Source organism: Erinaceus europaeus, chromosome 15 (genome assembly GCF_950295315.1).
Source record: "Erinaceus europaeus chromosome 15, mEriEur2.1, whole genome shotgun sequence".
NCBI lineage: Eukaryota > Metazoa > Chordata > Mammalia > Eulipotyphla > Erinaceidae > Erinaceus > Erinaceus europaeus.
Genome location: NC_080176.1, coordinates 22,506,947 through 22,528,818, shown reverse-complemented (window position 1 = coordinate 22,528,818; position 21,872 = coordinate 22,506,947). Strand labels below are relative to the sequence as shown.

General features: G+C 56.5%; 1 protein-coding gene across 1 annotated transcript in view; it reads right to left on the bottom strand.

Annotated features, from left to right (window-relative positions):
* SDK1 (sidekick cell adhesion molecule 1) overlaps window positions 1-21,872 on the bottom strand; it is a 486,407-nt gene that overhangs the window by 66,258 nt on the left and 398,277 nt on the right. Inside the window, exons 12-16 of the mRNA XM_060173224.1 lie at window positions 20,905-21,007; window positions 17,388-17,564; window positions 12,642-12,778; window positions 1,455-1,602; window positions 120-260 (exon numbers count right to left, since the gene is read on the bottom strand). Of these exons, the coding sequence (XP_060029207.1) occupies window positions 120-260; window positions 1,455-1,602; window positions 12,642-12,778; window positions 17,388-17,564; window positions 20,905-21,007 (706 nt within the window). The remainder of the gene's footprint in view (window positions 1-119; window positions 261-1,454; window positions 1,603-12,641; window positions 12,779-17,387; window positions 17,565-20,904; window positions 21,008-21,872) is intronic.

The following is a 21,872-nucleotide window of genomic DNA, read 5'->3' as shown; positions in this document are numbered from 1 at the left end:
AGAACTTCCAGGGAGCCTGCCCGAAGAGGGTGCCCCTGCAGCCCCCCTGCTGCTTCCGGATGGCTGATTCTTGCCAAGACCCTCCCCTCATGTCTGAGGTTGTGTGCTGGGCTACTTACCTGAGGATGTAGCCTCGCAGTACCCCGTTGTGTTCTGTTTCGGGGGGCGGCTGCCACTGGACCATGATGGACTGGTTGGTGCGCCCGCTGGCCACGATGTTCTTTGGGGGGGCGCTGGGTGGCGCCTCTGGAAGGACCAGCCTGAAAGGCAAGGAGGCAGGAGAGCATCGAATTGTGGGGGGTGTGGGGGAACAGAGGGCAGGAGCCCAGAGGGGGTGCCAGGGCTGCTGACCCACGGGGTTGTGGGGACAGTGACACCTGTCCACAGGGGGGCAGCTGGACAGGGCTGGAAGAGATGCACTTCTGTTTAATGTTTTTTTTTTTTTACTTTATTATTGGATGGAGTCAGAGAGAAAGTGAGAGGGGAGGGGAGATAGAGAGGGAGACAGAGAGACACCTGCAGCCCTGCTTCACCACTCGTGAAGCTTTCCCCCTGCAGGAGGGGAGCAGTTGCTTGAATTCAGGTCCTTGTGCACTGTGATGTGAGCACTTAACCAGGTGAGCCACTGGGTGGCCTTAGGGGAGGGGACCCCCACCAAAGCCTTGCTCTGTGACACATGGCACCTCCTGCCAACTGTGCGGGCCTGGGGGAGACACGCACCTTCTGCACCTTCTGCACCCCCACCCTGACTTAAACACACAGCCACTAATGGCAGCTGCTGGCAGTGGAGCCCCAAGAGCATGGGCCAGGAAGGGTGCCTGAGTGCCAGGCCCCTTCCACGTCAGGTCTGAGTCTCAGAGTGGCTGCATGGGGACGGGTGACAGTGGGACACAGGGGATACCTGGGGACACTGGGGTTCTCTCAGCTTAGAGACCACCTGCTGCAGAGGGTGGGGGTGCCTGTCTGGAGCTTCACCAGCTCCCCCACTGCCACCATGGCAGGGCTGGCAGCCAGGCCTGGAGGTGTAAGCTGCAATCCTGGGACAGGGCTTGCTGTCAGAGCAGCCCCACGGGCCTCACCCCCATGTGGGGGCCTCAAATACCCCCCATGGGACTCAGACCCTCCCGTGGGCCTCAACCACCCCCATAGGACTCAGAAACCCCCCTCCCCTGCTATGGTCCTCAACCACTCCCCACAGGACTCAGACGCCCATGAGCCTCAACCACTCTCCATGGGCCTCAGATGGCTACATGTCTCAGAACCCTCCTCCACAGCCTGTGAGCCTCAAACCCCTTCCCCACAGGCCTCAGACCCCACACAATGGGCATCAAATACCCCCACAGCCTTCAGACTTTCCCCAGTAGCCATCAGCCCCCCCTCCCCTTGCCCTCTCTGCCCTGGGCTGGGAGCCTTGATGCTTTCCTCTCCTCCCCTCCCGGCCCGCACCTGCTCACCTGCTGGTCTCAGTGCTGTACTGGCCCCTACCCACTTGGTTCACAGCGCACACCCGGAACTGGTAGGTACGTGCAGGCGTCAGACCGTGCACCGCCATGCTCGTCACCTCGGGGCCGACATCAGACACATGCACTTTCCATGGGGAGTCTGAAAGGACAGCAAGTGAATGTGGCTGCTGCCAGCTGCCAGGGCCGCCTGCACCAAGGCCCCTATGTGTGTGCTGCCTCCAGCTTGCCTGTGGCGGGGGCGTCACCGGGCAGCTGACCAGAGCTCAGGGACTAAACTCCACTCTGTGCCCCAAGTCCAACAGCCCCTGCCAGCTGTCAGTGGTGTTGCCAGGTCCTCACTCCATGGCCCATGTGCATGGTGGGCAGCCTGCCTGTGCCCCGGTGGCTCTGGTTGGGGTGGCATGAGGATGCAGCGCCTGCAGGTGTGGGGAGAACTATAGGCCAGGCCCCTCTGCCTGGGAAGGCTGTGCGGTGGGCGGTGGGGTGAGGACCCTGGCAGCACTGGTGCCCACATTCAGGGGGAAGCAGAGTGTGGCTGAGGCTCCGGGGGCTCAGTGCTTCTCCCATTGCTGGTGGGGAGTGGGCTCAGGCCCCTTCCATGGGTGGGAGCCCCCAGGAAGAGGCCCCCGCTGGGCTATGTGGAGGGAGCAGCACACGCACAGAGGACCAGCCAGGCAGCCATGGGCAGCCATGGGCATGTGGTGCCCGTGGACTCAGGGGCTTTGGCCAGCGCCCGAGGCCCGGCATGGTGCCTCAAGGCTGGAGTTCTCCGCAGCACTTGCAGGTTCTCAGGGGCCACCAGGGGCTGACTGTGGAGCTCTGCATGGAGCTTCCAGCCTGCTACCCGCCAGCCCACAGGCTCCACAGGGGCTGCCAGGGCGGGCCTACCAGCGCTGCCCTGCTCTGGAGCCCAACGCCAGCTGGGCAGAAGGCTGAGCCTTCGCTGCTTCCAATCAAGCCACTTCCAGGAAAGGCTTTGGGAGCGAGAGCTGCACCAGCTGGGTGTATGAGCCGGCTCTGGCCTGGCTCCCTGCTGGAGAGCAGCCCTACTGCTACTGCTTCCCTGAGCACACAGAGTGTACCCTGCAGATTGCAGGGGGTCGGGGGGTGCGGGCACTGCCTCTCCCTGTAGCTGGGTCCCAGAGCCTCTTCCAGGTGATAGCTTTGGAGCTGCCGTGGAGAGAGGCTGCCCTACACAGAGCTGGGGTGGCACTGAGGACAAGGGGATGCAGGGTCAGCCTTGACCGGGAGCAGGGGTCCCACAGGAAATGGACAGCCGGGTGGGAGTGTGGACTGTGGAGGGGTCAGGGGCAGGCAAGCTGGCAGGGGTGTGGGCAGTGGAGGGGGCTGGGGGGCTGGCGGGAGTGTGGGCTGTGGAGGGGTCCCAGGCCGTGCAGGACTGTGGCTGTGGAGGGCCCGAGCTGATGGGAGTGTGGGCTGCACAGCTGCTTGGCCAACAGCGCCAGTGCCCTAGAAAGCTAAAACCAGAACTCCCTCCATGGTTCCGGATCTTTGTTTTTCTGGTGCAGACCTGGTAGCAGCTGTCACAGTCGAGTTTTTCACTGTCAAGAGCCCAAGGCGGGTGTCCAGCCCTGGGAGGCCTGTCAGCAGACTGGGTGTGCACCCCTGGAGTGGGAACAGGTTCCTGCAACACCACGTGATGGAGAAACAGCACCCTTCCGCTCACTGTGCTGGGACACTTGCCGTCAGCTCCACATGGGAAGCAGGGGTGGGCTGGGGGTAGGGGCTCAGCCTGGGACAGTGAGGTGCCATGTGGCTGGGTGGTGGGGTGGCTGCACCCTGCCCTCGATCACCCTGGTACGACAGTCTGGGAGGGTGGCACAGTTTATGCCACAAGTAAGCTTTTTTTTTTAAAGCTCTGTTTTTCTTTAAGAATGTGTTTATTTTCGTGAGACTGAAGCACTGACTTGAGGTATTGCTGAGGACTGAACCTGCCTGGTGCTCTGAAGGGCTGATGCGACTGCCCTGAGTGAGTGAGGAGTTCTGAGATGGGGAGTCACAGCAGGGAGGTAGCCCTGGAAGCACCGGGAGGCCTGCTCTACAGACTCCCCCTCCTAAAAGGAAGACTGAAGATGTTGCAGGAGGTGAGAAAGTAAACACAAAGGGGGCTGGGCGGTAGCACACCTGGGTAAGTGCACACAGTACTAAGCACAAGGACCCACTCAAGGATGTGGGTTTGAGCCCCCGGCTCCTGCAGGGGGATACTTAATGAGCAGTGAAGCAGGTCTTCAGGTGTCTCTCTGTCTCTCTCCCTCTCTGTCTCCCCATCCTCTTTCAATTTCTCTGTCCTATCCAATAAAATGGAAAAGATGGCCACCGGGAGCAGTGGATACATAGTGGCGGCACCGAGCCCCCAGCGATGACCCTGGAGGAAAAGAAACTAAGAGGCACTGAGCTCATCTCTGCCGGGCTGCGACTCAGCCATGGCCCTTCATGTAGCTCCGCGACTCAGCCATGGCCCTTCATGTAGCTCCATGTGGGTGGTGACTGGGCAAGACTTTCACTCGCAGGCTAGAGGCCGTGGGCCTGTGCAGAGCTGTTAGGCTGCCTGCTCTCGCCATTCCTTGGAGTCTTGCCAAGGCCTCTTCTCCGGGTCCTGACAGAGGGGCCTCCAGGACGCCTGCCCATGGTGGAGGAGCTTCTGAGAAGGAACGACAGCTTCTCCATCAGACCTTCCAGAGCCTTCTTCCTCCCCTCCAGCTCTGTTCCTCTGATCTTCGAGGCAAAGGAATTCCCATTTCCCTAGTAAGCAAAGCCCTGCACAGGGATGGCTCATCTTCTCGAAGGAGGAAGTAACTGTCCTGCCCCTGTGGGCTCCCAGTATTGGCCAGGTGTTGAAACCTTTTCTAGTAAGGAGAGTACGGTCATCTGTCCTTCTGTCAGAGGCTTGGAGCAAGGCAGTCTCTCTTCCCAAGAAAATGCACTCATCCACCGATGCCCAGTGGGGTCTGAGGATGAGGACTCATGTGTCCAGCTGGTTACTGGCAGCTGCTGAAACCTCTGCAGCCTGTGAGGCATGGGGGCTCCGCTGACCCCCTCACCAGTGGGAAACCCAGACTGAGGTTAAATGGTGCCCCATTCTAGCCCCCCAAATAGTTGGCACAAGAGGCTTTGCTTGAATCCTGTTGCCAACAAATCATGTTCATTTTATTTTATTTTAAATAATTCTATTTACTTATTACTGGCTAGAGACAGAGAAAATTTGAGAGAAGGGGGAGATAGAGAGGGAGAGAGAAAGAGACACCTGCAGTCCTGCTTCACTGCTCGTGAAGCATTCGCCCTGCAGGTGGGGTTCAGGACCTTGAAATTGGGTCCTTGAGAACTGTAATGTGTGTGTTCAACCAGGTGCACCACCGCCTGGCCCCAGTTGATTTTATTTTAATTTTTTATTTTATTTGTTTTTATTTTTTAACCAGAGCACTGTTTAGCTCTGGATTATGGTGGTGCGGGGGATTGAACCTGTGACTTTGGAGCCTCAGGCATGACAGTCTGTTTGCATAACCATTATGCTATCTACCCTCCGCCTGTTGATTTTATTTTAAAGATGCACTTATTTGACCCAAGAGAGAAAGGAAGGAGTCAGAGCCCCACTTGCGCACTTGCAGCCCCATGGGCAAGCACTGGACCTGGAGTCCCAGGCAGGTGAGTCCTGTAATCCACCTGCTGAACAGGTCCCCCAGGGCCCCAGCAAACAGACTCACAAAGACGTGAGAAAACACTAGCCGGGGAGGAGGCTGAGCAGTGAGACCAGAGGTGCAGCTGGAGGGCTGAGCTCCACTGTCAGAACTGTCTGCTGCGGTGATGCCTGGCCTTGTCCGTGCTCGCGGCAGAGATGAAACTGATCTTTATAAGAAAAGCAATAAGGGGTGGTGGTGGTGGGTGGTGGTGCACCTGGTTGAGCACAAAAATCACAGTATGCAAGGACTGGGTTCAAGCCCCTAGCCCCACCTGTGGTGGCAGTGGTGGTGGTGGGGAGCATCATGAGTGGTGAAGCAGGTCTGCAGGCCTCTCCCTCTCTCTCTCTTTCCTCCTCCCTTTTCAATTTTTCTATGCCCTATCAAGTAAAAGAAAGGGGAAAAAAGAGAGAAAAGGGGAGAAAAGAAAGATAAGAAGAGAAAAGAGGTCACCAGAAGTGGTGGGTTCATAGTGCTGGCACCAAGTGCCAGTGATAACCTTGGTGGCAATGAAAAAAAATGGGGCCGGGTGGTGGCACACATGGTTAAGTGCTCACATTACAGTGCACAAGGACCCGGGTTCAGACCCCTCACCCCTACCTGCAGGGTAAAGCTCCACAAGTGGTGAAGCAGGGCTGCAGGTGTCTCTCTGTCTCTCCCTCCTCTTCCCCTCTCAAGTTCTCTCTGTCTCTATCCAATAATAAATAAATAAAAAGATATTTTTAAAGGCCAATAAGGAGGCAGCTTCCACCTGAAGGGAGTGTCCACTCCGGGTGGGGGGGGCTATATTCTATCTCTCTGTTCCCCTCTTTCTCTCTAACTTTCAGCACTGCTCTGCTAAGAAATCTTTTTACACTACCCCCCCCCCCAAAAAAAAAGAGAAATAATAGCGTTAGGGGAAGTTTTTAGACTGAGGTGTTGATGGTAGTAGGCTCCCCACTGTCAGATTCAACAAGTATGGTGACGTGTTAGTGGTTATTGAAACAGGTCCCCAGCATGCAGGGGGTTTAGTGCTTCTCGTCTTAAAAGGCTTTCAGGAAGTGGCTCTTCTCACTGTGCTGGTGTGGGGGTTACACCTGGGCTGGACTGTACACTGGGGTGCACGGGCTCTCACTGGTGCCCCCCAGCACTTCTACTGGGGGAGAACTTTCTTCCAGGGAAAGAGCAACTTGGCTGGGCTGGGGGGGCGGGGCAGAATCAGACGAAGATGCTCCTTCCTCACTCCAGTGCCCCTGGTCCCTTGGCCACTGGGGCTGAGGCTGCTGTTGTGCTGTCGTGCTGGAGCAGAAGCTCGGGCCATGACACCCAGAGCTGCCGTTCACCAGCCCGCCACCAGCTTCTCGATTACTCTGCTGGATCCGTGGCCCCTCCACGCACAGAGCAGACAGTTGTTGAGCAACCTCGGGCAGCCCTGTGTGCAGGCTGGGAGGCGACTCTGCGTGCCCACGTGGGTTGGTGCCCTGATTCTCCTTGTCTGCAGAGAAGAGGTGGCAGAGAGGCGGCCACAGAGCTGCTGCATCTGGAGTTCTGTCCCTCTGAGATGCCAAGAAGATGCTGAAACAGCCTCCCCAGCTGACATTTCTCTCACACACCCTGAGGAGTCACGGAGAAGTGGGCTTAACTTATGGAAGACGGTGTTTCTTCAGGAGCTGAGAAAACATGGGTTGGTTTCAAGCTGGGAGCTCCACACCCCAATTGATGACAGTGAGGGAGTTCCCCCAGAGGCTCAGCGCTGAACTATGTGCTGAGGACATGATCTTAGGGCTCTGCATCACATACAGGTAGGGTCTGCAGGTATCGTGAAGGAGACAGTGTTGTAAGTTGAAGCACGGTATGCTTGGCGAGAAGACAGCTTCTCCACACAGACTGTTAGAACTCCCAACATTGGGGGACAGCAGGGAGATGTCACGAGCAGGGAAGCTGCAGTTCCTGCCCACCAGCACTTGTGCTCACAGGGAGCTCAGGGCAGCAGAGCTGACAGCCAGAGAGGGGTCAAGGAGAGCTACTGGCCCTGCAGAGAGGAGGATGGGGAAGGGCGCTGGGGAGCCTTTCAGAAGCTGGCAATACTTTGCATTTCCTTGGAAGTGCATGGGTTTGCCAACCCTCACCGAACCACTCTGTGTTTCATTATGTGCACATTATGAGAAATAATTCAAAAACAAAACCCTACCCTCACACTTTGCAGGGAAACCCTCAGAGAAGGTCCAGTGAAATCACAGCATGAACTACAGAGAGGCTAATTATGTCGGATGGGTCCAACTGACCCAGTCTAATATAAGAAAAGCAAAAAGTACAGACAAACAAACAAAAACATCTAATGGCTTTAAGTTAACTTTTGGACAATCACACAATTTTCCATTGCCATTTGAAATCTAATTCAGTTAGTAGAACTGCCTATAGCATTGATCATAAGGTATGCAGAGTATCAGAAGACCATTACTCCATTTCTGTCACCCTAATCCAGCAAGGCCTTACCCAAACTAGTAGGAACTACCAATATTTAACTAAATGTGCAAAGTATGTGTGTAGTTATTGTAACAAAATGGCAGAAACAATAAATCCCGTGATTTTGCTGAAAAAAGAAAAGCAAAAATAAAACAAGTCTTTTTTTTCCTTTTGTTGCCCTTGTTGTTTTATCGTTGTTGTGGTTATTATTATTGTTGCTACTGATGTTGTTGTTGTTAGATAGGACAGAGAGAAATGGAGAGAGGAGGGGAATACAGAGGGGGGAGAGAAAGACCTGCAGACCTGCTTCACCGCCTGTGAAGCGACTCTCCTGCAGGTGGGGAGCTGGAGGTTTGAACTGGGATCTTTATGCCAGTCCTTTGCACCACCTGCGCTTAACCCGCTGTGCTACCGCACAACCCCTTTATTTATTTATTTATTTTTTACTATTACTATTTGGAGAAGGTTGGATCATCATAAGAGGGTCTGCTGAAAAAAATCACTCCAGTAGCAAGGGAGCCAGTGCTAGATGGGAAGGCCCTAGTGCCGGCTGAATGGCTGTCCGCTGCCATGGTGAGCAGTCGGGGTCAAGCTGACACAAGTCTGTTTGCAGGAGTAGGGAGGCCCGAGCTGAGGGTCGCCTTCTCAGCGGCTGTCAACCCACAAGTGCTGCTCCGAAACTGGAAGCGGAGCTGAAGAAATGGAGACTATCATATTTTCCTGAATGGAAAGATGAAATCACCGAAGTTAGCTCCTATAATGCTCACCATAGGCTTAATATGAAGTGGAAGCCAGTGGAACTACTCCCGACAGTTGACAAAAACAATCTCTAATTTTCCTTCTGGAAGAATAAAGAGGTGACAAGGACTAATGGAATTTTGGGAGGGAGGGACCTTGCTCCACCAGCCATTGGACACATCGAGCAACAGGAATAATTACAAGGCTGTTAAAGTGGCAGGAAACAGATGGAAGATCGATGGAGGCCAATAGAGCCCCAGCAAGTCCCCTCTGTATCTGCAAAGGGGGACAGTCAGTGAATCAACACAGAAGTCCACGGGCTGTGGGAACGGGGCCACCTGGAAATAAAAACGTTCTTATACTCAGAACCATCTAAGCTGCAGGTGAATGAGAGCTGGACACGCCATGGGACATGGACTCTCCCCAAGGTGTCCCACCCCTCAGTGTCCTGCTGAAATGTGCAAATAAAAGACGTTACCCAGGACAAGAGCAGCAGATCAAAACCTCCTGTGTGTCAAGACAGAACAAAGAAATTAAGGCTGAAAAGCAAATTGAAAACTTCTCACTAGGAATGACAGGAAAACACTCAGGCCTCAGTAGGGAAACAGGAGAGAAACCCCCACACAGGTCACAGTAGGACAAAAAGCTGCCAGCAGAGACGCTGGGTCACACCTGTTGTCGACTGTGCCCAGAGGGACTGTGGGACATCCAGGGGTTGAGGAGACTCAGCCTGTGTGAACCTGAGGCCTGGGAGGGCACATATGGGGAGGCGGCCGTGGCTGAGCCAGTGAGGTCACTAAGATGGGAGACGGAGGCTGAGCAGGACAAACTAGCATTTCTGGGCCAGGCCTGGGAAGGTGGCTTCCAGGTGCTTCAAAGACAGAGACTTGAGGAGAAGAAAGAAGACAAGAGGTGTCTGTCAGGGGACCAAGTGGCCCAAAGGGGAGAGAGAAAGCAAGGATGAGAGAGGTAGGAGTGGGGAGGGCTGGACAGTGTGGGTGGAGGGAGGGAGCAGGAGGATGAGGGTCTGTCCTCTTTGGTGGGGGAGGTGGAAGAGGAAGACCAGGGTAGGGTAAGGTGGAGGCCTGGCATGACCCCCACAAGGGACTGGTCAGGCCGCTTCTTCTTGGATCTTAGTTAATCTCTAAGTGTGCACCAGTGAGCACACCAAACTTCCTATTCAAAAGAGTCATTTCACATTTTTATCAAATCTAAATATTTTTAGGTGAGATGCAAAAAGCATGCTTGGGCAGGCTTGTAGCCATTATAACACCCAGGAGCCAGGAGCCAGGATTCAGGAACCCCGGAGCCAGGAGCCCAGGACCCCAGGAGCCCAGGAGCCAGGAGCCCAGAAGCCCAGAAGCCCAGGACCCCAGGAGCCCAGGAGCCCAGGAGCCAGGAGCCCAGGAGCCAGGAGCCCAGGAGCCCAGGAGCTCAGGAGCCCAGGAGCCCAGGAGCCCAGGAGTCCAGGAGCCAGGAGCCCAGGAGTCCAGGAGCCCAGGAGCCAGAAGCCCAGAAGCCCAGGAGCCCAGGAGTCCAGGAGTCCAGGAGTCCAGGAGCCAGGAGCCTAGAAGCCCAGGAGCCAGGAGCCAGGAGCCCAGGATTCCAGGAGTCCAGGAGCCCAGGAGTCCAGGAGCCAGGAGCCCAGGAGTCCAGGAGCCAGGAGCCCAGGAGTCCAGGAGCCCAGGAGCCAGAAGCCCAGAAGCCCAGGAGCCCAGGAGCCCAGGAGTCCAGGAGCCAGGAGCCCAGAAGCCCAGGAGCCAGGAGCCCAGGAGTCCAGGAGCCAGGAGTCCAGGAGCCAGGAGCCCAGAAGCCCAGGAGCCAGGAGCCCAGGAGTCCAGGAGCCCAGGAGTCCAGGAGCCCAGGAGTCCAGGAGCCAGGATTCAGGAACCCAGGAGCCAGGAGCCCAGGAGCCCAGGAGTCCAGGAGCCAGGAGCCCAGGAGCCCAGGAGCCCAGGAGTCCAGGAGTCCAGGAGCCAGGATTCAGGAACCCAGGAGCCAGGAGCCAGGAGCCCAGGAGCCAAGAACCCAGAAGTCCAGGAGTCCAGGAGCCCAGGAGCCCAGGAGTCCAGGAGCCAGAAGCCCAGAAGCCCAGGAGCCCAGGAGTCCAGGAGCCAGGAGCCCAGAAGACCAGGAGCCAGGAGCCCAGGAATCCAGGAGCCAGGAGCCCAGGAGCCCAGGAGCCCAGGAGTCCCAGAGCCAGGATTCAGGAACCCAGGAGCCAGGAGCCCAGAAGCCCAGGAGCCCAGGAGCCAGGAGCCCAGGAGCCCAGGAGTCCAGAAGCCCAGGAGTCCAGGAGCCAGGATTCAGGAACCCAGGAGCCAGGAGCCCAGAAGCCCAGGAGCCCAGGAGCCCAGGAGTCCAGGAGTCCAGGAGCCCAGGAGCCTAGGAGTCCAGGAGTCCAGGATCCAGGAGCTCAGAATCGAGTGGGGTGTTGGTGTCCCTTCAAGCAGCTGCTACTGGCAAGACCTCAGCAGAAGGCCGAGTGAAGGCTTGAAGATCACTTGGGAGAGGGGCTGGGCAGTGGCACACCGGGTTGAGCGTACCTGCTATCATGCACAAAGACCTGGGCTTGAGCCCCCAGTTCCCATCTGCAGGGGGAAAGCTTCAGGAGTGGTGAAGCAGGGCTTCAGGTGTCTCTGTCTTTCTCTATCTCCTCCTTCCCTCCCGGTTGCTCTCTGTTCTATCAAATCAAATAAAGTTTTAACAAAAAAAAGAAAAGAAGACAGGAGAAAGACACGTCCCTAAGTGGTAAGAGACCAGTGTCTCGGGAGAGAAATGCCTTCCTCCCATCAGGGAAAACATGCAGCGTCTGTGTGAGGAAGAAATACAAGGGCTGCCCCCCAGGTCCCCCAAACACCAGCGTGAGCACAGAGTCCCAGGCTCTGTGGGGTCCTGCGATGCCAGAATGGCCCCAGGCTGGGGCACTCAAGTGAAAAGAGAGGACCTTTTCCAAAGGAAAGATCTAGCTCTCACCCAAATGCAGTGCAGGTGACTAAGAATCTGGCTGACTCATTACAGGAGCCCGAGGGGTCACCACTGGGAAGAGCAGAGACAGCAGACAGTGAACCCGTTGGAGTGACCAGGACGCCAGGATGAACTTACAGACAGACATGGCTGGCCAGTCCCAGAAATGACCACAGTAAGCAGGAGAGATGGCTCCCATCTCTACACACAAGAGAGAGCAGCGTCACTGCATGGCCCCCAGGGTGCACGGCCAGGGGGTGGGGGTCGGCACGGCGGGGGCCCTGCTGGACCCGACACCCCTACAGAACCAGCCGGACGAGACAGACAACACTCCGTTTGCTTTTCCACTTTCAAACTTCCCACTTCCCTCTCCCCCACCTCTCTCTGCCACCAGGATCATCACTGGGGCTCAGTGCCTGAATGACTCCACTGCTCCCAGTGACCACCCCACCCCCTTTTTCTTTTGCCAAAAGAGGAGACAGCGAGAGATAGAGAGGGAGGCCAGGCAGTGTCTCACTTGGTTAAGTGTTCATCTTGCAGTGTACAGGGATGCAGGTTCAAGCCCCCAGTTCCCACCTGCAGGGGGAAAGCTTCACAAGTGGTGAAGCAGGGCTGCGGGTGTCTCTGCCTCTTTCTTTCCCTTTTTACCTCCTCCTCCACTCTCAATTTATCTCTGTCTCTATCCAATAATAAATAAATAGAAATTAGAGAGGGAAAGCGAGGGGGAGAGGAGAGACGCTGGCAGCCCCGCTTCACTGCTCATGAAGCTTGCCCCTGTAGGTGGGGGCCGGGGCTTGAACCCAGGTCCTCAAAATGGTAATGTGTGCTCTATCAAATGAGCCTCCTCCACTATGTTTTCTGCCTCTTGTGATAATAATAATATTAAAGAAAGATGATGCTTTCTCCTTCTTCAGAATTCTCTGCCTGATCTCTGGTCTCTGAGAGTCATAGCAGTCCTGCTCCCCCTTAGTGGGGGTCCCAGGCCCCCTCCCACCATCCTGGCAGGGGACAGAACCTCCTGCCCAGGCAGAGGGCAGGAGGGGTACGTGGCGGGGGCCAGAAGCAGGGAGAGGATGGAGAGTCTGGGCAGATGCTGATGTCCAGGGAGGGGGATATCAGGCGTCTGCCGGGAGAGCTCCCCAGGCTTCTGGGGGCAGCACTGGCTCATCTCAGGGTTCAAGCCAGGACCCCAGCTGGGAGTGGCTTCCCTCTCCCCTCCCAGCTGCCTGTCGTCGCCCTTGGTCTTCCCCTGTGCCCCCCCCCCCCCCCCAAGCCTCAGATGGCCACTGGAAGCCCGTGAAACAGCAGGCACCCACCACACTGTGCTACTCACTGTTCTCAGACACCTCCACGATGTAGCGGAGGACGGGGCTGTTGCCGTCAAAGGGCCGGACCCAGGAGAGCACCACGGACTGGCTATGGGATGCATCCAGGCTGGCCAGCAGGTTCTGAGGCGAGTGAGGCAGTTCACTGGGGAAGCAGGAGGGGAAGGCAGTCAGGACTCACAGGTGCTGGGTCGTGGGCAACAGGAAGTGATGGAGTACAGTGGAACACACACACACACACACACACACCTATTTCACTTCCCACGGTGCTATTTTCTTTCTTTCTCTCCTTCCTTCCTTCCTTCCTTCCTTCCTTCCTTCCTTCCTTTTTTTTTTTTTTTTTTTTTTTTTTTACCAGAGCATCATTCAGTTCTGATTTATGCTGGTGCAGGGATTGAACCTGGGACTTTGAAGCCTTGAGCACGAGAGCCTCTTTGCACAACTATCCTGCCATCTACCCCGACCCTCAGTGCTATTTTCTGTCCTCAATGTGACCCAGCTAAGCCCTCTGGGGGGCGCTGACATGAGGGGTGGCCCATCACTCACCCCCCATGGGGAGAGCCAACCTCCAGGTCTGCTACTCGGGGTCCATCTGCACCCAAACCAGACACTGTTGGTCAGACTGGCAGCCGCAGGGGTGGGGCGAGGAGCGAGCTGCCAGAACACGGCTCAGGGGCTGCTCCCAGGCTGTGCACAATGACCACCCTCACGCCCAGTGCCTGTTGACAGGCAGACCACGAGGCCACCTCCTCACAAGCCCCCAAAGGTGGCACTGCCTCATCTCCTGTGTCACGGGAAGGAAAGCGGGGCGCAGACGCTGCCCAGACCTCCGGGCACCATGCACTGTGTGGGCCAAGGCTGGAGAGTGGAGACCCAGGACAGCAGACACTTCCTAAAAGTAGGAGCCACGGTCAAGGCCTTGAGAGGGCCTGTGGTCACGTCTGCTCCCACCTGCAGGCCTCATGCTGCCAGGGGCCCAGGCCCTGCATCTGGCCTCTGTACAGGGGTGGCAGCAGGGCCCTGCTGGGTGGCCAGGGAGGGGGGCTCCCCTAACATCTCAGCAGGGCTGGCGAGGGGCTGAGTACTCCCATGCCTGTTCCTGCTGCCCCCCTCCCCACCACATGTCAGCCTGCAGCCACAGTTACATGCAGTGTTTTTCATGTTTTATTTTGTTTTTGCCTCCAGGGTTATATCTGGGGCTAGGTGCCTGCACTAACAAGCTACTGCTCCTGGAGGCCATTTTTTCATTGCTATTGTTGTTGCTGGATGGGACAGAGAGAAATTGAGAGAAGAGGGGAAGACAGAGAGGGAGAGAGACAGAGACACTTGCAGACCTGCTTCACAGCTTGTGAAGCGACCCCCTGCAGGTGGGGAGCCGGGGACTTGAACCCAGATCCTTGCTCTTATACTATGTGAACTTAACCTGGTGCACTACGGCACCCCCAACCCCATGTTTTCTATTTTCAAACTGTGCTCATCACACCCCAGGCTTACAGAGCCGCCATGCCTACAGGGCACTGAGAGCTTCCTCTCTCAGCTCTGATGCAGGACCTGGCCTGAGGGCTGCTCTCTGACTGGGTGCTCCCCCAACCTTGTCCTCCTCAGCTCCCCTCTGCTGACTGAAGACCCCCTGGCTCCCTGTTCTGTTTCCCTCCAAGCAGAACCTGTCTCATCAGAAACCAGAGGGCAGTGAAGAAATGTGTGCACATGAGCCCCACAGGCTGCCTGTAAAGCAGAGTCTGCTGGTCTTGGTCCCGGTTAGGGCTGGGGTCAGTGGTCAGGGGTCATAGGTCAGGGGTTAATTAGGGTTAGTGATTAGGGTTAGGCATTATGGGTTAGGATAATTTTTAGGGGTTTTGGGTCAGTATTAGTTTTACAATGAGGGTTTAGTTTTTCTTTTTTTTTTTTTTTAGCAGTATTCAGGTCAAGTGTTATGGTTAAGGTTAGGTTTAGGATTATTTTTTATCACTTAGTATAAGGGTCAGGTTTAGGGTAGGGTAAGCTCTCCAAGGCCACAGTGCCAAGGACCCCACTGTCAGTGCTTCTAGACAACTATCCAGACCCTCCAGGCCCCCCTTTTAGACACAGCCATGCTGTGGGAACAGTCTGTGGGTATCTCACGCACGGCCCTGTGGTCACACCCCAACATGAGTCCTGGGTTCACCTCTGTCCTATAGGATCCCTCCTCAGAGCCTCTCCTGGTCACCAATGAAGCTTGTCCCAGAGCTTCCCTCCTTGGCAATAGCGTGAGCTCAGACTGATAGACTACCCACTGCGGTTCTGGGGGGTACTGAACTCAGACACTCCTCTGGGGCCCTGGGGGTGCTGAATGCAGACTGCCCATTGAGGCTCTGCGGTGGGGGGCTGAGGCAGATGGACTGGGGCAACCTGGATCCAGCAGTTCTTCTGCTCCAGCTGAGCCTGCAGCCGGTCAGTGCATGTGCGCGTGAGTGTGTGCATGTGCGTGTGCACAGATGTGTGCGCATGTGTGGACTGTGTGTGTGTGTGTGGGGAGCAGCCTCTGGGCTCCAGGCCTGCTGGTCTGGCCTGATGTCACAGAGCAGAGTGAGGCCCTGCTCTGGGCTGCACTCCAGGAGGGCAACTGACGAGCTGGGTCCTGAGGGGGGAAGTGTGTGGCCCTGTCCCCTCCCTGGGTGCCTGCCACCCACCCCCAGCTCTTGTTTCCTGCTCTCCTGCCGCCCAGCTGGGTAAGAGGCTGACTCTCCTAGGAGGAAGGAGGTCATTAGAGCACAGCCTCCGGCTGTGGGAAGCCTCCTGCGAAGGCTGTTGGGAGGCAGCCTGACTTCTGTGGCACCAGGCTCCCCTTTGGCTTCGCTAACTCATCTTGCAATGCAAAGACCTTAAACATGGGAAGACTTGTTTTTATGACATGGAAAGAGAGACCAGATCATAGAGAGAGAGGGAGGGAGAGACATTACTCAGTTCAGGCTCATTGTGGGGCTGGGTATGAAGCCCTGCACTCTGACACACTGAGCAATCTCCCTGGTCCAACACAAAGGGCATTTTGGTCAGTGCAGGAAACCAGCTCTGCCTGCCTGCATGTGCTCAGCCTGAGAGATTAAGCTCTGGGGTCGCTGGCCTGCCCCATCAATACCCATAAACCAGAGGCTCATGTCCAAGGGGGCAGATGGCTGCGGGCGCTTCCCTGCCACTGTGAGCAGAGACAGATGACCATCAGGGATGCGGGGACAGGGACACGCAGACAGAGCGAGAAGAGAGCCTTGCAGACAGCCACGGAGTCCAGCCGGGGACCTGGAGGGGACCACCACCTTGCAAAGGACACCTCAATAACAGCTGGCAGGAAGGGTGGAGCAGGTGGGCTGTGACGGGAGAGGGAGGGATAGGGTGAGTGCAGCTGAGAGGGCTCAGGAGAGAGAAGGTGGGGCCATGGTGCCGCAGTGGGGGGGTGCTCCCTGTTGCCCCTCAGGCACAGGGAGGCTTTGCCCCACTTTTTTTCCTTCCTTGTTGTGTGTGTGTGGGGGGATGGGGGTGGTGCTGAGGGCTCCCAGAGTGGCCCCAACTGGTCCCCTATGAGGCTATTGGGGTGACTTTATTGAGAGAACCCTCTCCCTGCCCTGGGCCAAGTCTCTGCTTTGAATCAGGTTTTCTCTGTCCTTGGGGCCCAGAAGACTTAGTCTCTGATCTAAGAAGACACATGTTAATTGGGTCTTTAAATGATTAACAATCAATCACCCGGCCTGAGGAGCGGGTCCCTGGGGTTCTTGGTGGGAGAGAACCTGGGGGCAGCACTGCTCAGAACCCACAAATCAGAGGACAGAGACTGCCCGGCAGGGAAAGGGAGGGGGGAGGCAGAATGTCAGAAGCCCTAGGTGCTGACACCATTTCGATTTCGGGGGGGGGGGGTAGGGAGGCTGTATAGACACTGCTGGGACTCTCATGCTCCACTGTCTTTGGTATGGTGGGCATAGCTGCTGCCACAAACAAGCTGGTGTGGCTGAGCGTCAGGACAAGAGCCAGGCCTCAGCCTAGCCAGTGTGTCTGGCAGCTGGAAGGGGCAGGAAGGGAGAATTAGGCTGGCAGAGGCCTCCCCTCATACCCAGGGAGAGCTAGGCTCTCTGCGGTGGCCCCCCTCTTCCAAGCACTGCTGGGATTCCAACCAAAAGTGAACTTCTACTTCTGGGCATAGTGAAGGGGTCTGGGCAAGCGGTCGATGGGAAAAAAAGGATCTGTTTCCACCAGCTGTCCGTGTTCCCCGTGGTCAGACCATTAGCCCAAGATGAAGCCTTCTGATTCTGAAATAAGAAGCATTAAAGAAAACCAAGTGGTGGGGGACCAGGTGGTGGCACACTGGGTTAACTGCACATAGTACTAAGCATAAGGACCAGTGCAAGGATCCTGGTTCGAGTCTCCGGCTCCCCACCTGCAGGGGATTCACTTCACAAGCAGTGAAGCAGGTCTGCAGGTGTCTCTTTTCCTCTCCCCCTCTCTCCTCCCCTCCTCTCTCAATTTCTTTCCATCCTACCCAATAAAATGGGGAAAATGGCCTCCAGGAGCAGTGGATTCGTAGTGCAGGCACCTAGCCCTAGCGATAACCGTGGAGGCAAAAGAAAAAAAAAAAAAGAACTCACCTGAGAAAGGAAGTATGTCTGCCTATCAGCTAACAGCTGAGTCAGCCTCCCTGACTGCAAAGGAGGTCTGTGGGGGAGGCGCCAGGTGGGTGGCTGTCTGCAGTGAGTGACAGGTGACAGACTAGGAGGGACCGATGGACTCACATGACTTCCAGGCGGGCCGAGCGGGAGTCGTTGCCACCCTGGGAGACGACCTGGCAGGTGTAGTCGCCGATGTCCCCTGACCACGTCTGGCTGATGAGCAGGGACCCATCCTTTTCCACCAAGATCCGGGAACTGCCGGGTAGGGCGATGGCCACCTGGTCCTTCTTCCACAGGAAGCTGAGGGCAGCAGGGAGCTGAGTTGGGGCGCTGGCCTGACTCGCTAAGAACCCCAGGCCCCTATCATGGGAGAGGGTGGGTTATGGGGATTGGGTGGTGGGAATTGTGTGGAGTTGTACCCCTCCTACCTTATGCTTTTGTTCACTAATCCTTTCTTAAATTAAAAATTTAAATAAAAAAAAAAAAAAAAAAAAAAAAAAAAAAGAACCCCAGGCCCACGGCACGCACACGCCCCACGAGAGGGTGGACTGTAGGAGGATTCTGTCTTCAGAAGGAGGAAGGAGGGAGGGCTGGGGACACGCTCAGACACAGCGGCACTGCACCTGGCTTGCATGTCTGAGTCCGGGGCTCTGGGGTTCAGTCCCCAGCACCCCCCTGTTCCAGGACTCTGCAGAGTGCTCTGGGCTTCCTCCAGCCCCTGCATAGACACTCTCTCTCACTCTTTTTTTAAAATTTTTTTTAAAAGTTTTTATTTATAAAATGGAAACACTGACAAGACCACAGGATAAGAGGGGTACAACCCCACACAATTCCCGCCACTGGAACTCCATATCCCATTCCCTCCCCTGATAGCTTTCATATATTTTAAATATTTATTTATTCCATTTTGTTGCCCTTGTTTTTTATAGTTGTAGTTATTATTGTTGTTATTGATGTCATTGTTATTGGATAGGACAGAGAGAAATGGAGAAGGGAGGGGAAGATAGAGAAGGGGAAAGAAAGACAGACACCTGCAGACCTGCTTCACCACTTGTGAAGTGACTCCCCTGCAGGTGGGGAGCCGGAGGCTCAAACCGGAATCCTTACACCAGTCCTTGCGTTTCGCGCCACGTGCACTTAACCTGCTGCGCTACCACCCAACTCCCGCTTTCCTAATTTTTTTAACACCCTGGGAGTATGGACCCAGGGTCATTATGGGGTGCAGAAGGTGGAAGGTCTGGCTTCTGTAATTGCTTCCCCGCTGAACATGGGCGTTGACAGGTTGATCCATATTCCCAGCCTGTCTCTCTTTCCCTAGTGGGGCAGGGTTCTGGGGAAGCAGGGCTCCAGGATACATTGGTGGGGTTGTCTGTCCGGGCAAGTCTGGTCGACATCACGGTAGCATCTGGAACCTGGTGGCTGCGAATCCTGCCCTCACTACACCCCAGCGCTCAAGCCAGCCCCTGCTTTGCAGAAAGTCAGGAGTTGTAGTCGAGCTGCCATCTTGGCTTCACCTTCTTACTCTCTTTTGTAAAAAGGTGGGTGGGGGGCTGGGCACCAGCTCACACAGCGCAGCACACCCTGTGCAGGAGGCCCTGGGTCCAGCCTGGCCATGGGGAGCCCTGGGAGTCTGGTGGCTGGTGGGCAGCGTTGCCCTGCCCTCTCTTGCTTCTCTCTGCCTGTCAGGCTGGGAAGTGCTCAGTGCTTTCTGCATGTGCAAACCCCCTGGGTCTCCCACAGGTGAGTCTTTCTATGGATAAGGAATAGGAAGCTACTAAGGGAGGGAATGGGATGTGGAGCTCTGGGGGTGGGCATTGTGTGGACAGGTATCTTGCTTATCCTATGGTCTTGTCAATATTTCCATTTTATAAATAAAAATCAAGAAGAAAAAGAAAAAAAAAAGGGAAAAGCCCAAGCAGCCTGCTCAGTCAGTCAGAAGACACAGCACAGACACAGAAGCTGAAGATTGGTGGGGTGGGCTAGGGGGATGGGGTCTTCCTGGAGTGGGTGGTGACTCTCACAGCAGGTGCCTGGAGGGTGGGGGTGAGGGCTGAGTCACCCCCCTAACAGCACTTTCCTTCCAAGCAGCCACTCTGTCAGGTGCCCTAAAAGCTGCGATCCTCTCTGCTCCTTGCCATGACCCACACCCCAGCACACTCTCTTCTGCACAGCCCCTCTTCCCCATGGCTCCCCATACCCCCAGTAACTCCACTGGAGGGCCCAAGTGAGTCCAGCTCTCTACAGGAGGACCAGTGTGAAGCACAGCAGATGTCACAAACCCTGTCTCTGATTTGTCCAAAGATGGAAGGAGGCTGAGGGAGTGAGGACTCCTAGGGGACCCATAGCTGAGCCACCACGTCACCAAGCGCTCGGAGCAGCCCTAGACAAGGGCTCCCCCAGCGAGCAGCTGACCCTACTCAAGAGGGAGACCCCGGTCCTGTCCACATAGCTGAAACCCAGCAGGGCCCCTTTCTGTACCCCTGGAGAGGCTAGGCCCCAGTCCTGGCCCCTGAGGCCCCCTGCTTCACCCACCCAGCCCCTGGGCCATGGAGAGGCCTGGCTTCTTCTCCAGGCTCTGAGGATTCTCCAGGCAGCTGCTCACACTGGCTTCTGTGTGTCTGCTTTGCACCTGGAATCAACTACATGACACTGGCTTGCAGAACTCTGAGCACCCCGAGGGGCTTGGGGGAGAGACAAGCACTTCAGGACTCTCCAAACATCTGCCTGAGATCAGAACAGAAACACCCCTCTTAATGTGCGTCTCAGCCAAGCCCTCCTCCCCGCAACGTTCCAGAAAATGTGCTATCTTAATTCCAGCTGTCTGTGTGTCACCTGCCACAGGGACTGGCCCAGACACTGGGCCTCCTCTCCCAGTGGGCTTTGACAGAGGGTGAGGGACAGTGAGAATGAGAGACCCCACCGCATGCTCCACCCTTCACGAGGCTCCCCAGGGTGCTCGGTGCGAGGAGCTGGGCCTGGAGAGCCTCGTCCTCACATGTGGGACAGTGTGTGCTCTGAACAGTGAGCTGCCTTCTGGCCCTGGGTTCAGGCCATCTGGAGAAGAGCCCGGGCCAGAAGGACTGTGCCTTTCCTTCTAGATTTAGCTTTAAGGCTGGTCCTGAAAATTAACATTTTGCCAAATGTGGCACTTCTTGGATGAGCTCCCTGTCTCCACCACCCACAGGGCTGTCTGGGACTTGGGGAGCCCCCACCTGGCCTCACTGCTTGGTGGGCTGAGCTCTGGCCACCGAATGCATCATCCTGTCCCCCTGCCACTGCCCCCCTAAAGGTGCCAGAGGCCTGCTGCTTCCCGCCACCTGCCCTCACTCCCTGTTTCCCACCACGGGAGGTGGGTGACAAGCCCCCGGGGTTTAAGCTTGTGCCCAGAAAACATGGCCGAAATCCTAGCTGCTCCCTCTGGATTCTTCTCTCATTACGTGCCAGCCCCTGACAAGTGCGTCAAGGTGTGTTAACCTTGGCAGGAAAACCGAAGAGTGCAGAGCAGGGCTCTGTGTAAATACCACAGAAGGCTGGGTCCAAGATGGGGGTGTATGCCCAGCACCTCGGGTGGTGTGGCCGGGGGCCTGCCCCAGGTACTCTCCCTCCCCACATGCCCCCAGGCCCAGGCCCTGAAGCTGACCGGGGAGAGATCCGGGGGTCGTGAGTGACCCCGCAGCGCAGCACGGCCGTGGTCCCCTTGATCACCACCAGGTCCTCTGGGGCGCTGACGATGGATGTGCGGTCTGGAAGCATAGTCAGGGAGCTCGGCTGGCGCCTCAGATCACTGGGCGTCCCAATCCCCATTTGCTCTTAGCTCAGCAGACTTGGGTCTGAACGGAAGTGCTGAGGCCTGCAGGGAACTGAGAGACCTCAACCCCCCGCCCCCAGCACACAGGGCAGCCACCCTGCACGTCTGGCCGTTCCGGAAGGAAACGGCCTGGGTGCTCGTGTTTAATGGCTGTGGCTTCTGCTCGGTCAGTCCCCGTGTCTGCAGCCACGCCAGGACTTTGCCGGTTCCTTCAGGAGCATTCTCATTGCTCTAGGCACCCTGCAGCACTCTCCCGGGCTCCCCGGTTCTCGGGCATGAAGACAGGCTCAGAGACCCACGGCATGGCCTGAACCACACAGCTGGCCCTGAGAGGGGGTGGCCTTGGAGCCCCGCTGGCCACAGCTGCTCCAGGAAGGACAGGCTCGTCCCCACACCTCATGCCTTGGGGTGGGTGTTACCCTGGAATCACCAACAGAGCCGAAACCCTGGAGTCACAGGGCCACATTAAGGGCCCGCTGACCTCCTGCCAGGGCTCTGGCCTCAGACTCTGTCTGCAGGAGGCCTTGGTACCAAGGATGCAGGGCAGGGATGGAAGAGGGACAGACGCCCTGCAAGCCACACACCCATGCTGCTTAGTGCTGGCTCAGCAGATCCACAGAATATTCTAGGGCCCTGGGGAGATGCAGACACCGTTTCCGGATTTTCAAAAAAGAGTTCATTTTTGGGTAGGGGGCAGGTGGTGGTGCACTGGGCTGAGTGCTCACATTACAGTGCACAAGGAGACCTGGTTTCAAGCCCTTAGTAGGGGGGAAAGCTTCCTGTAGGGGGGAAAGCTTCCT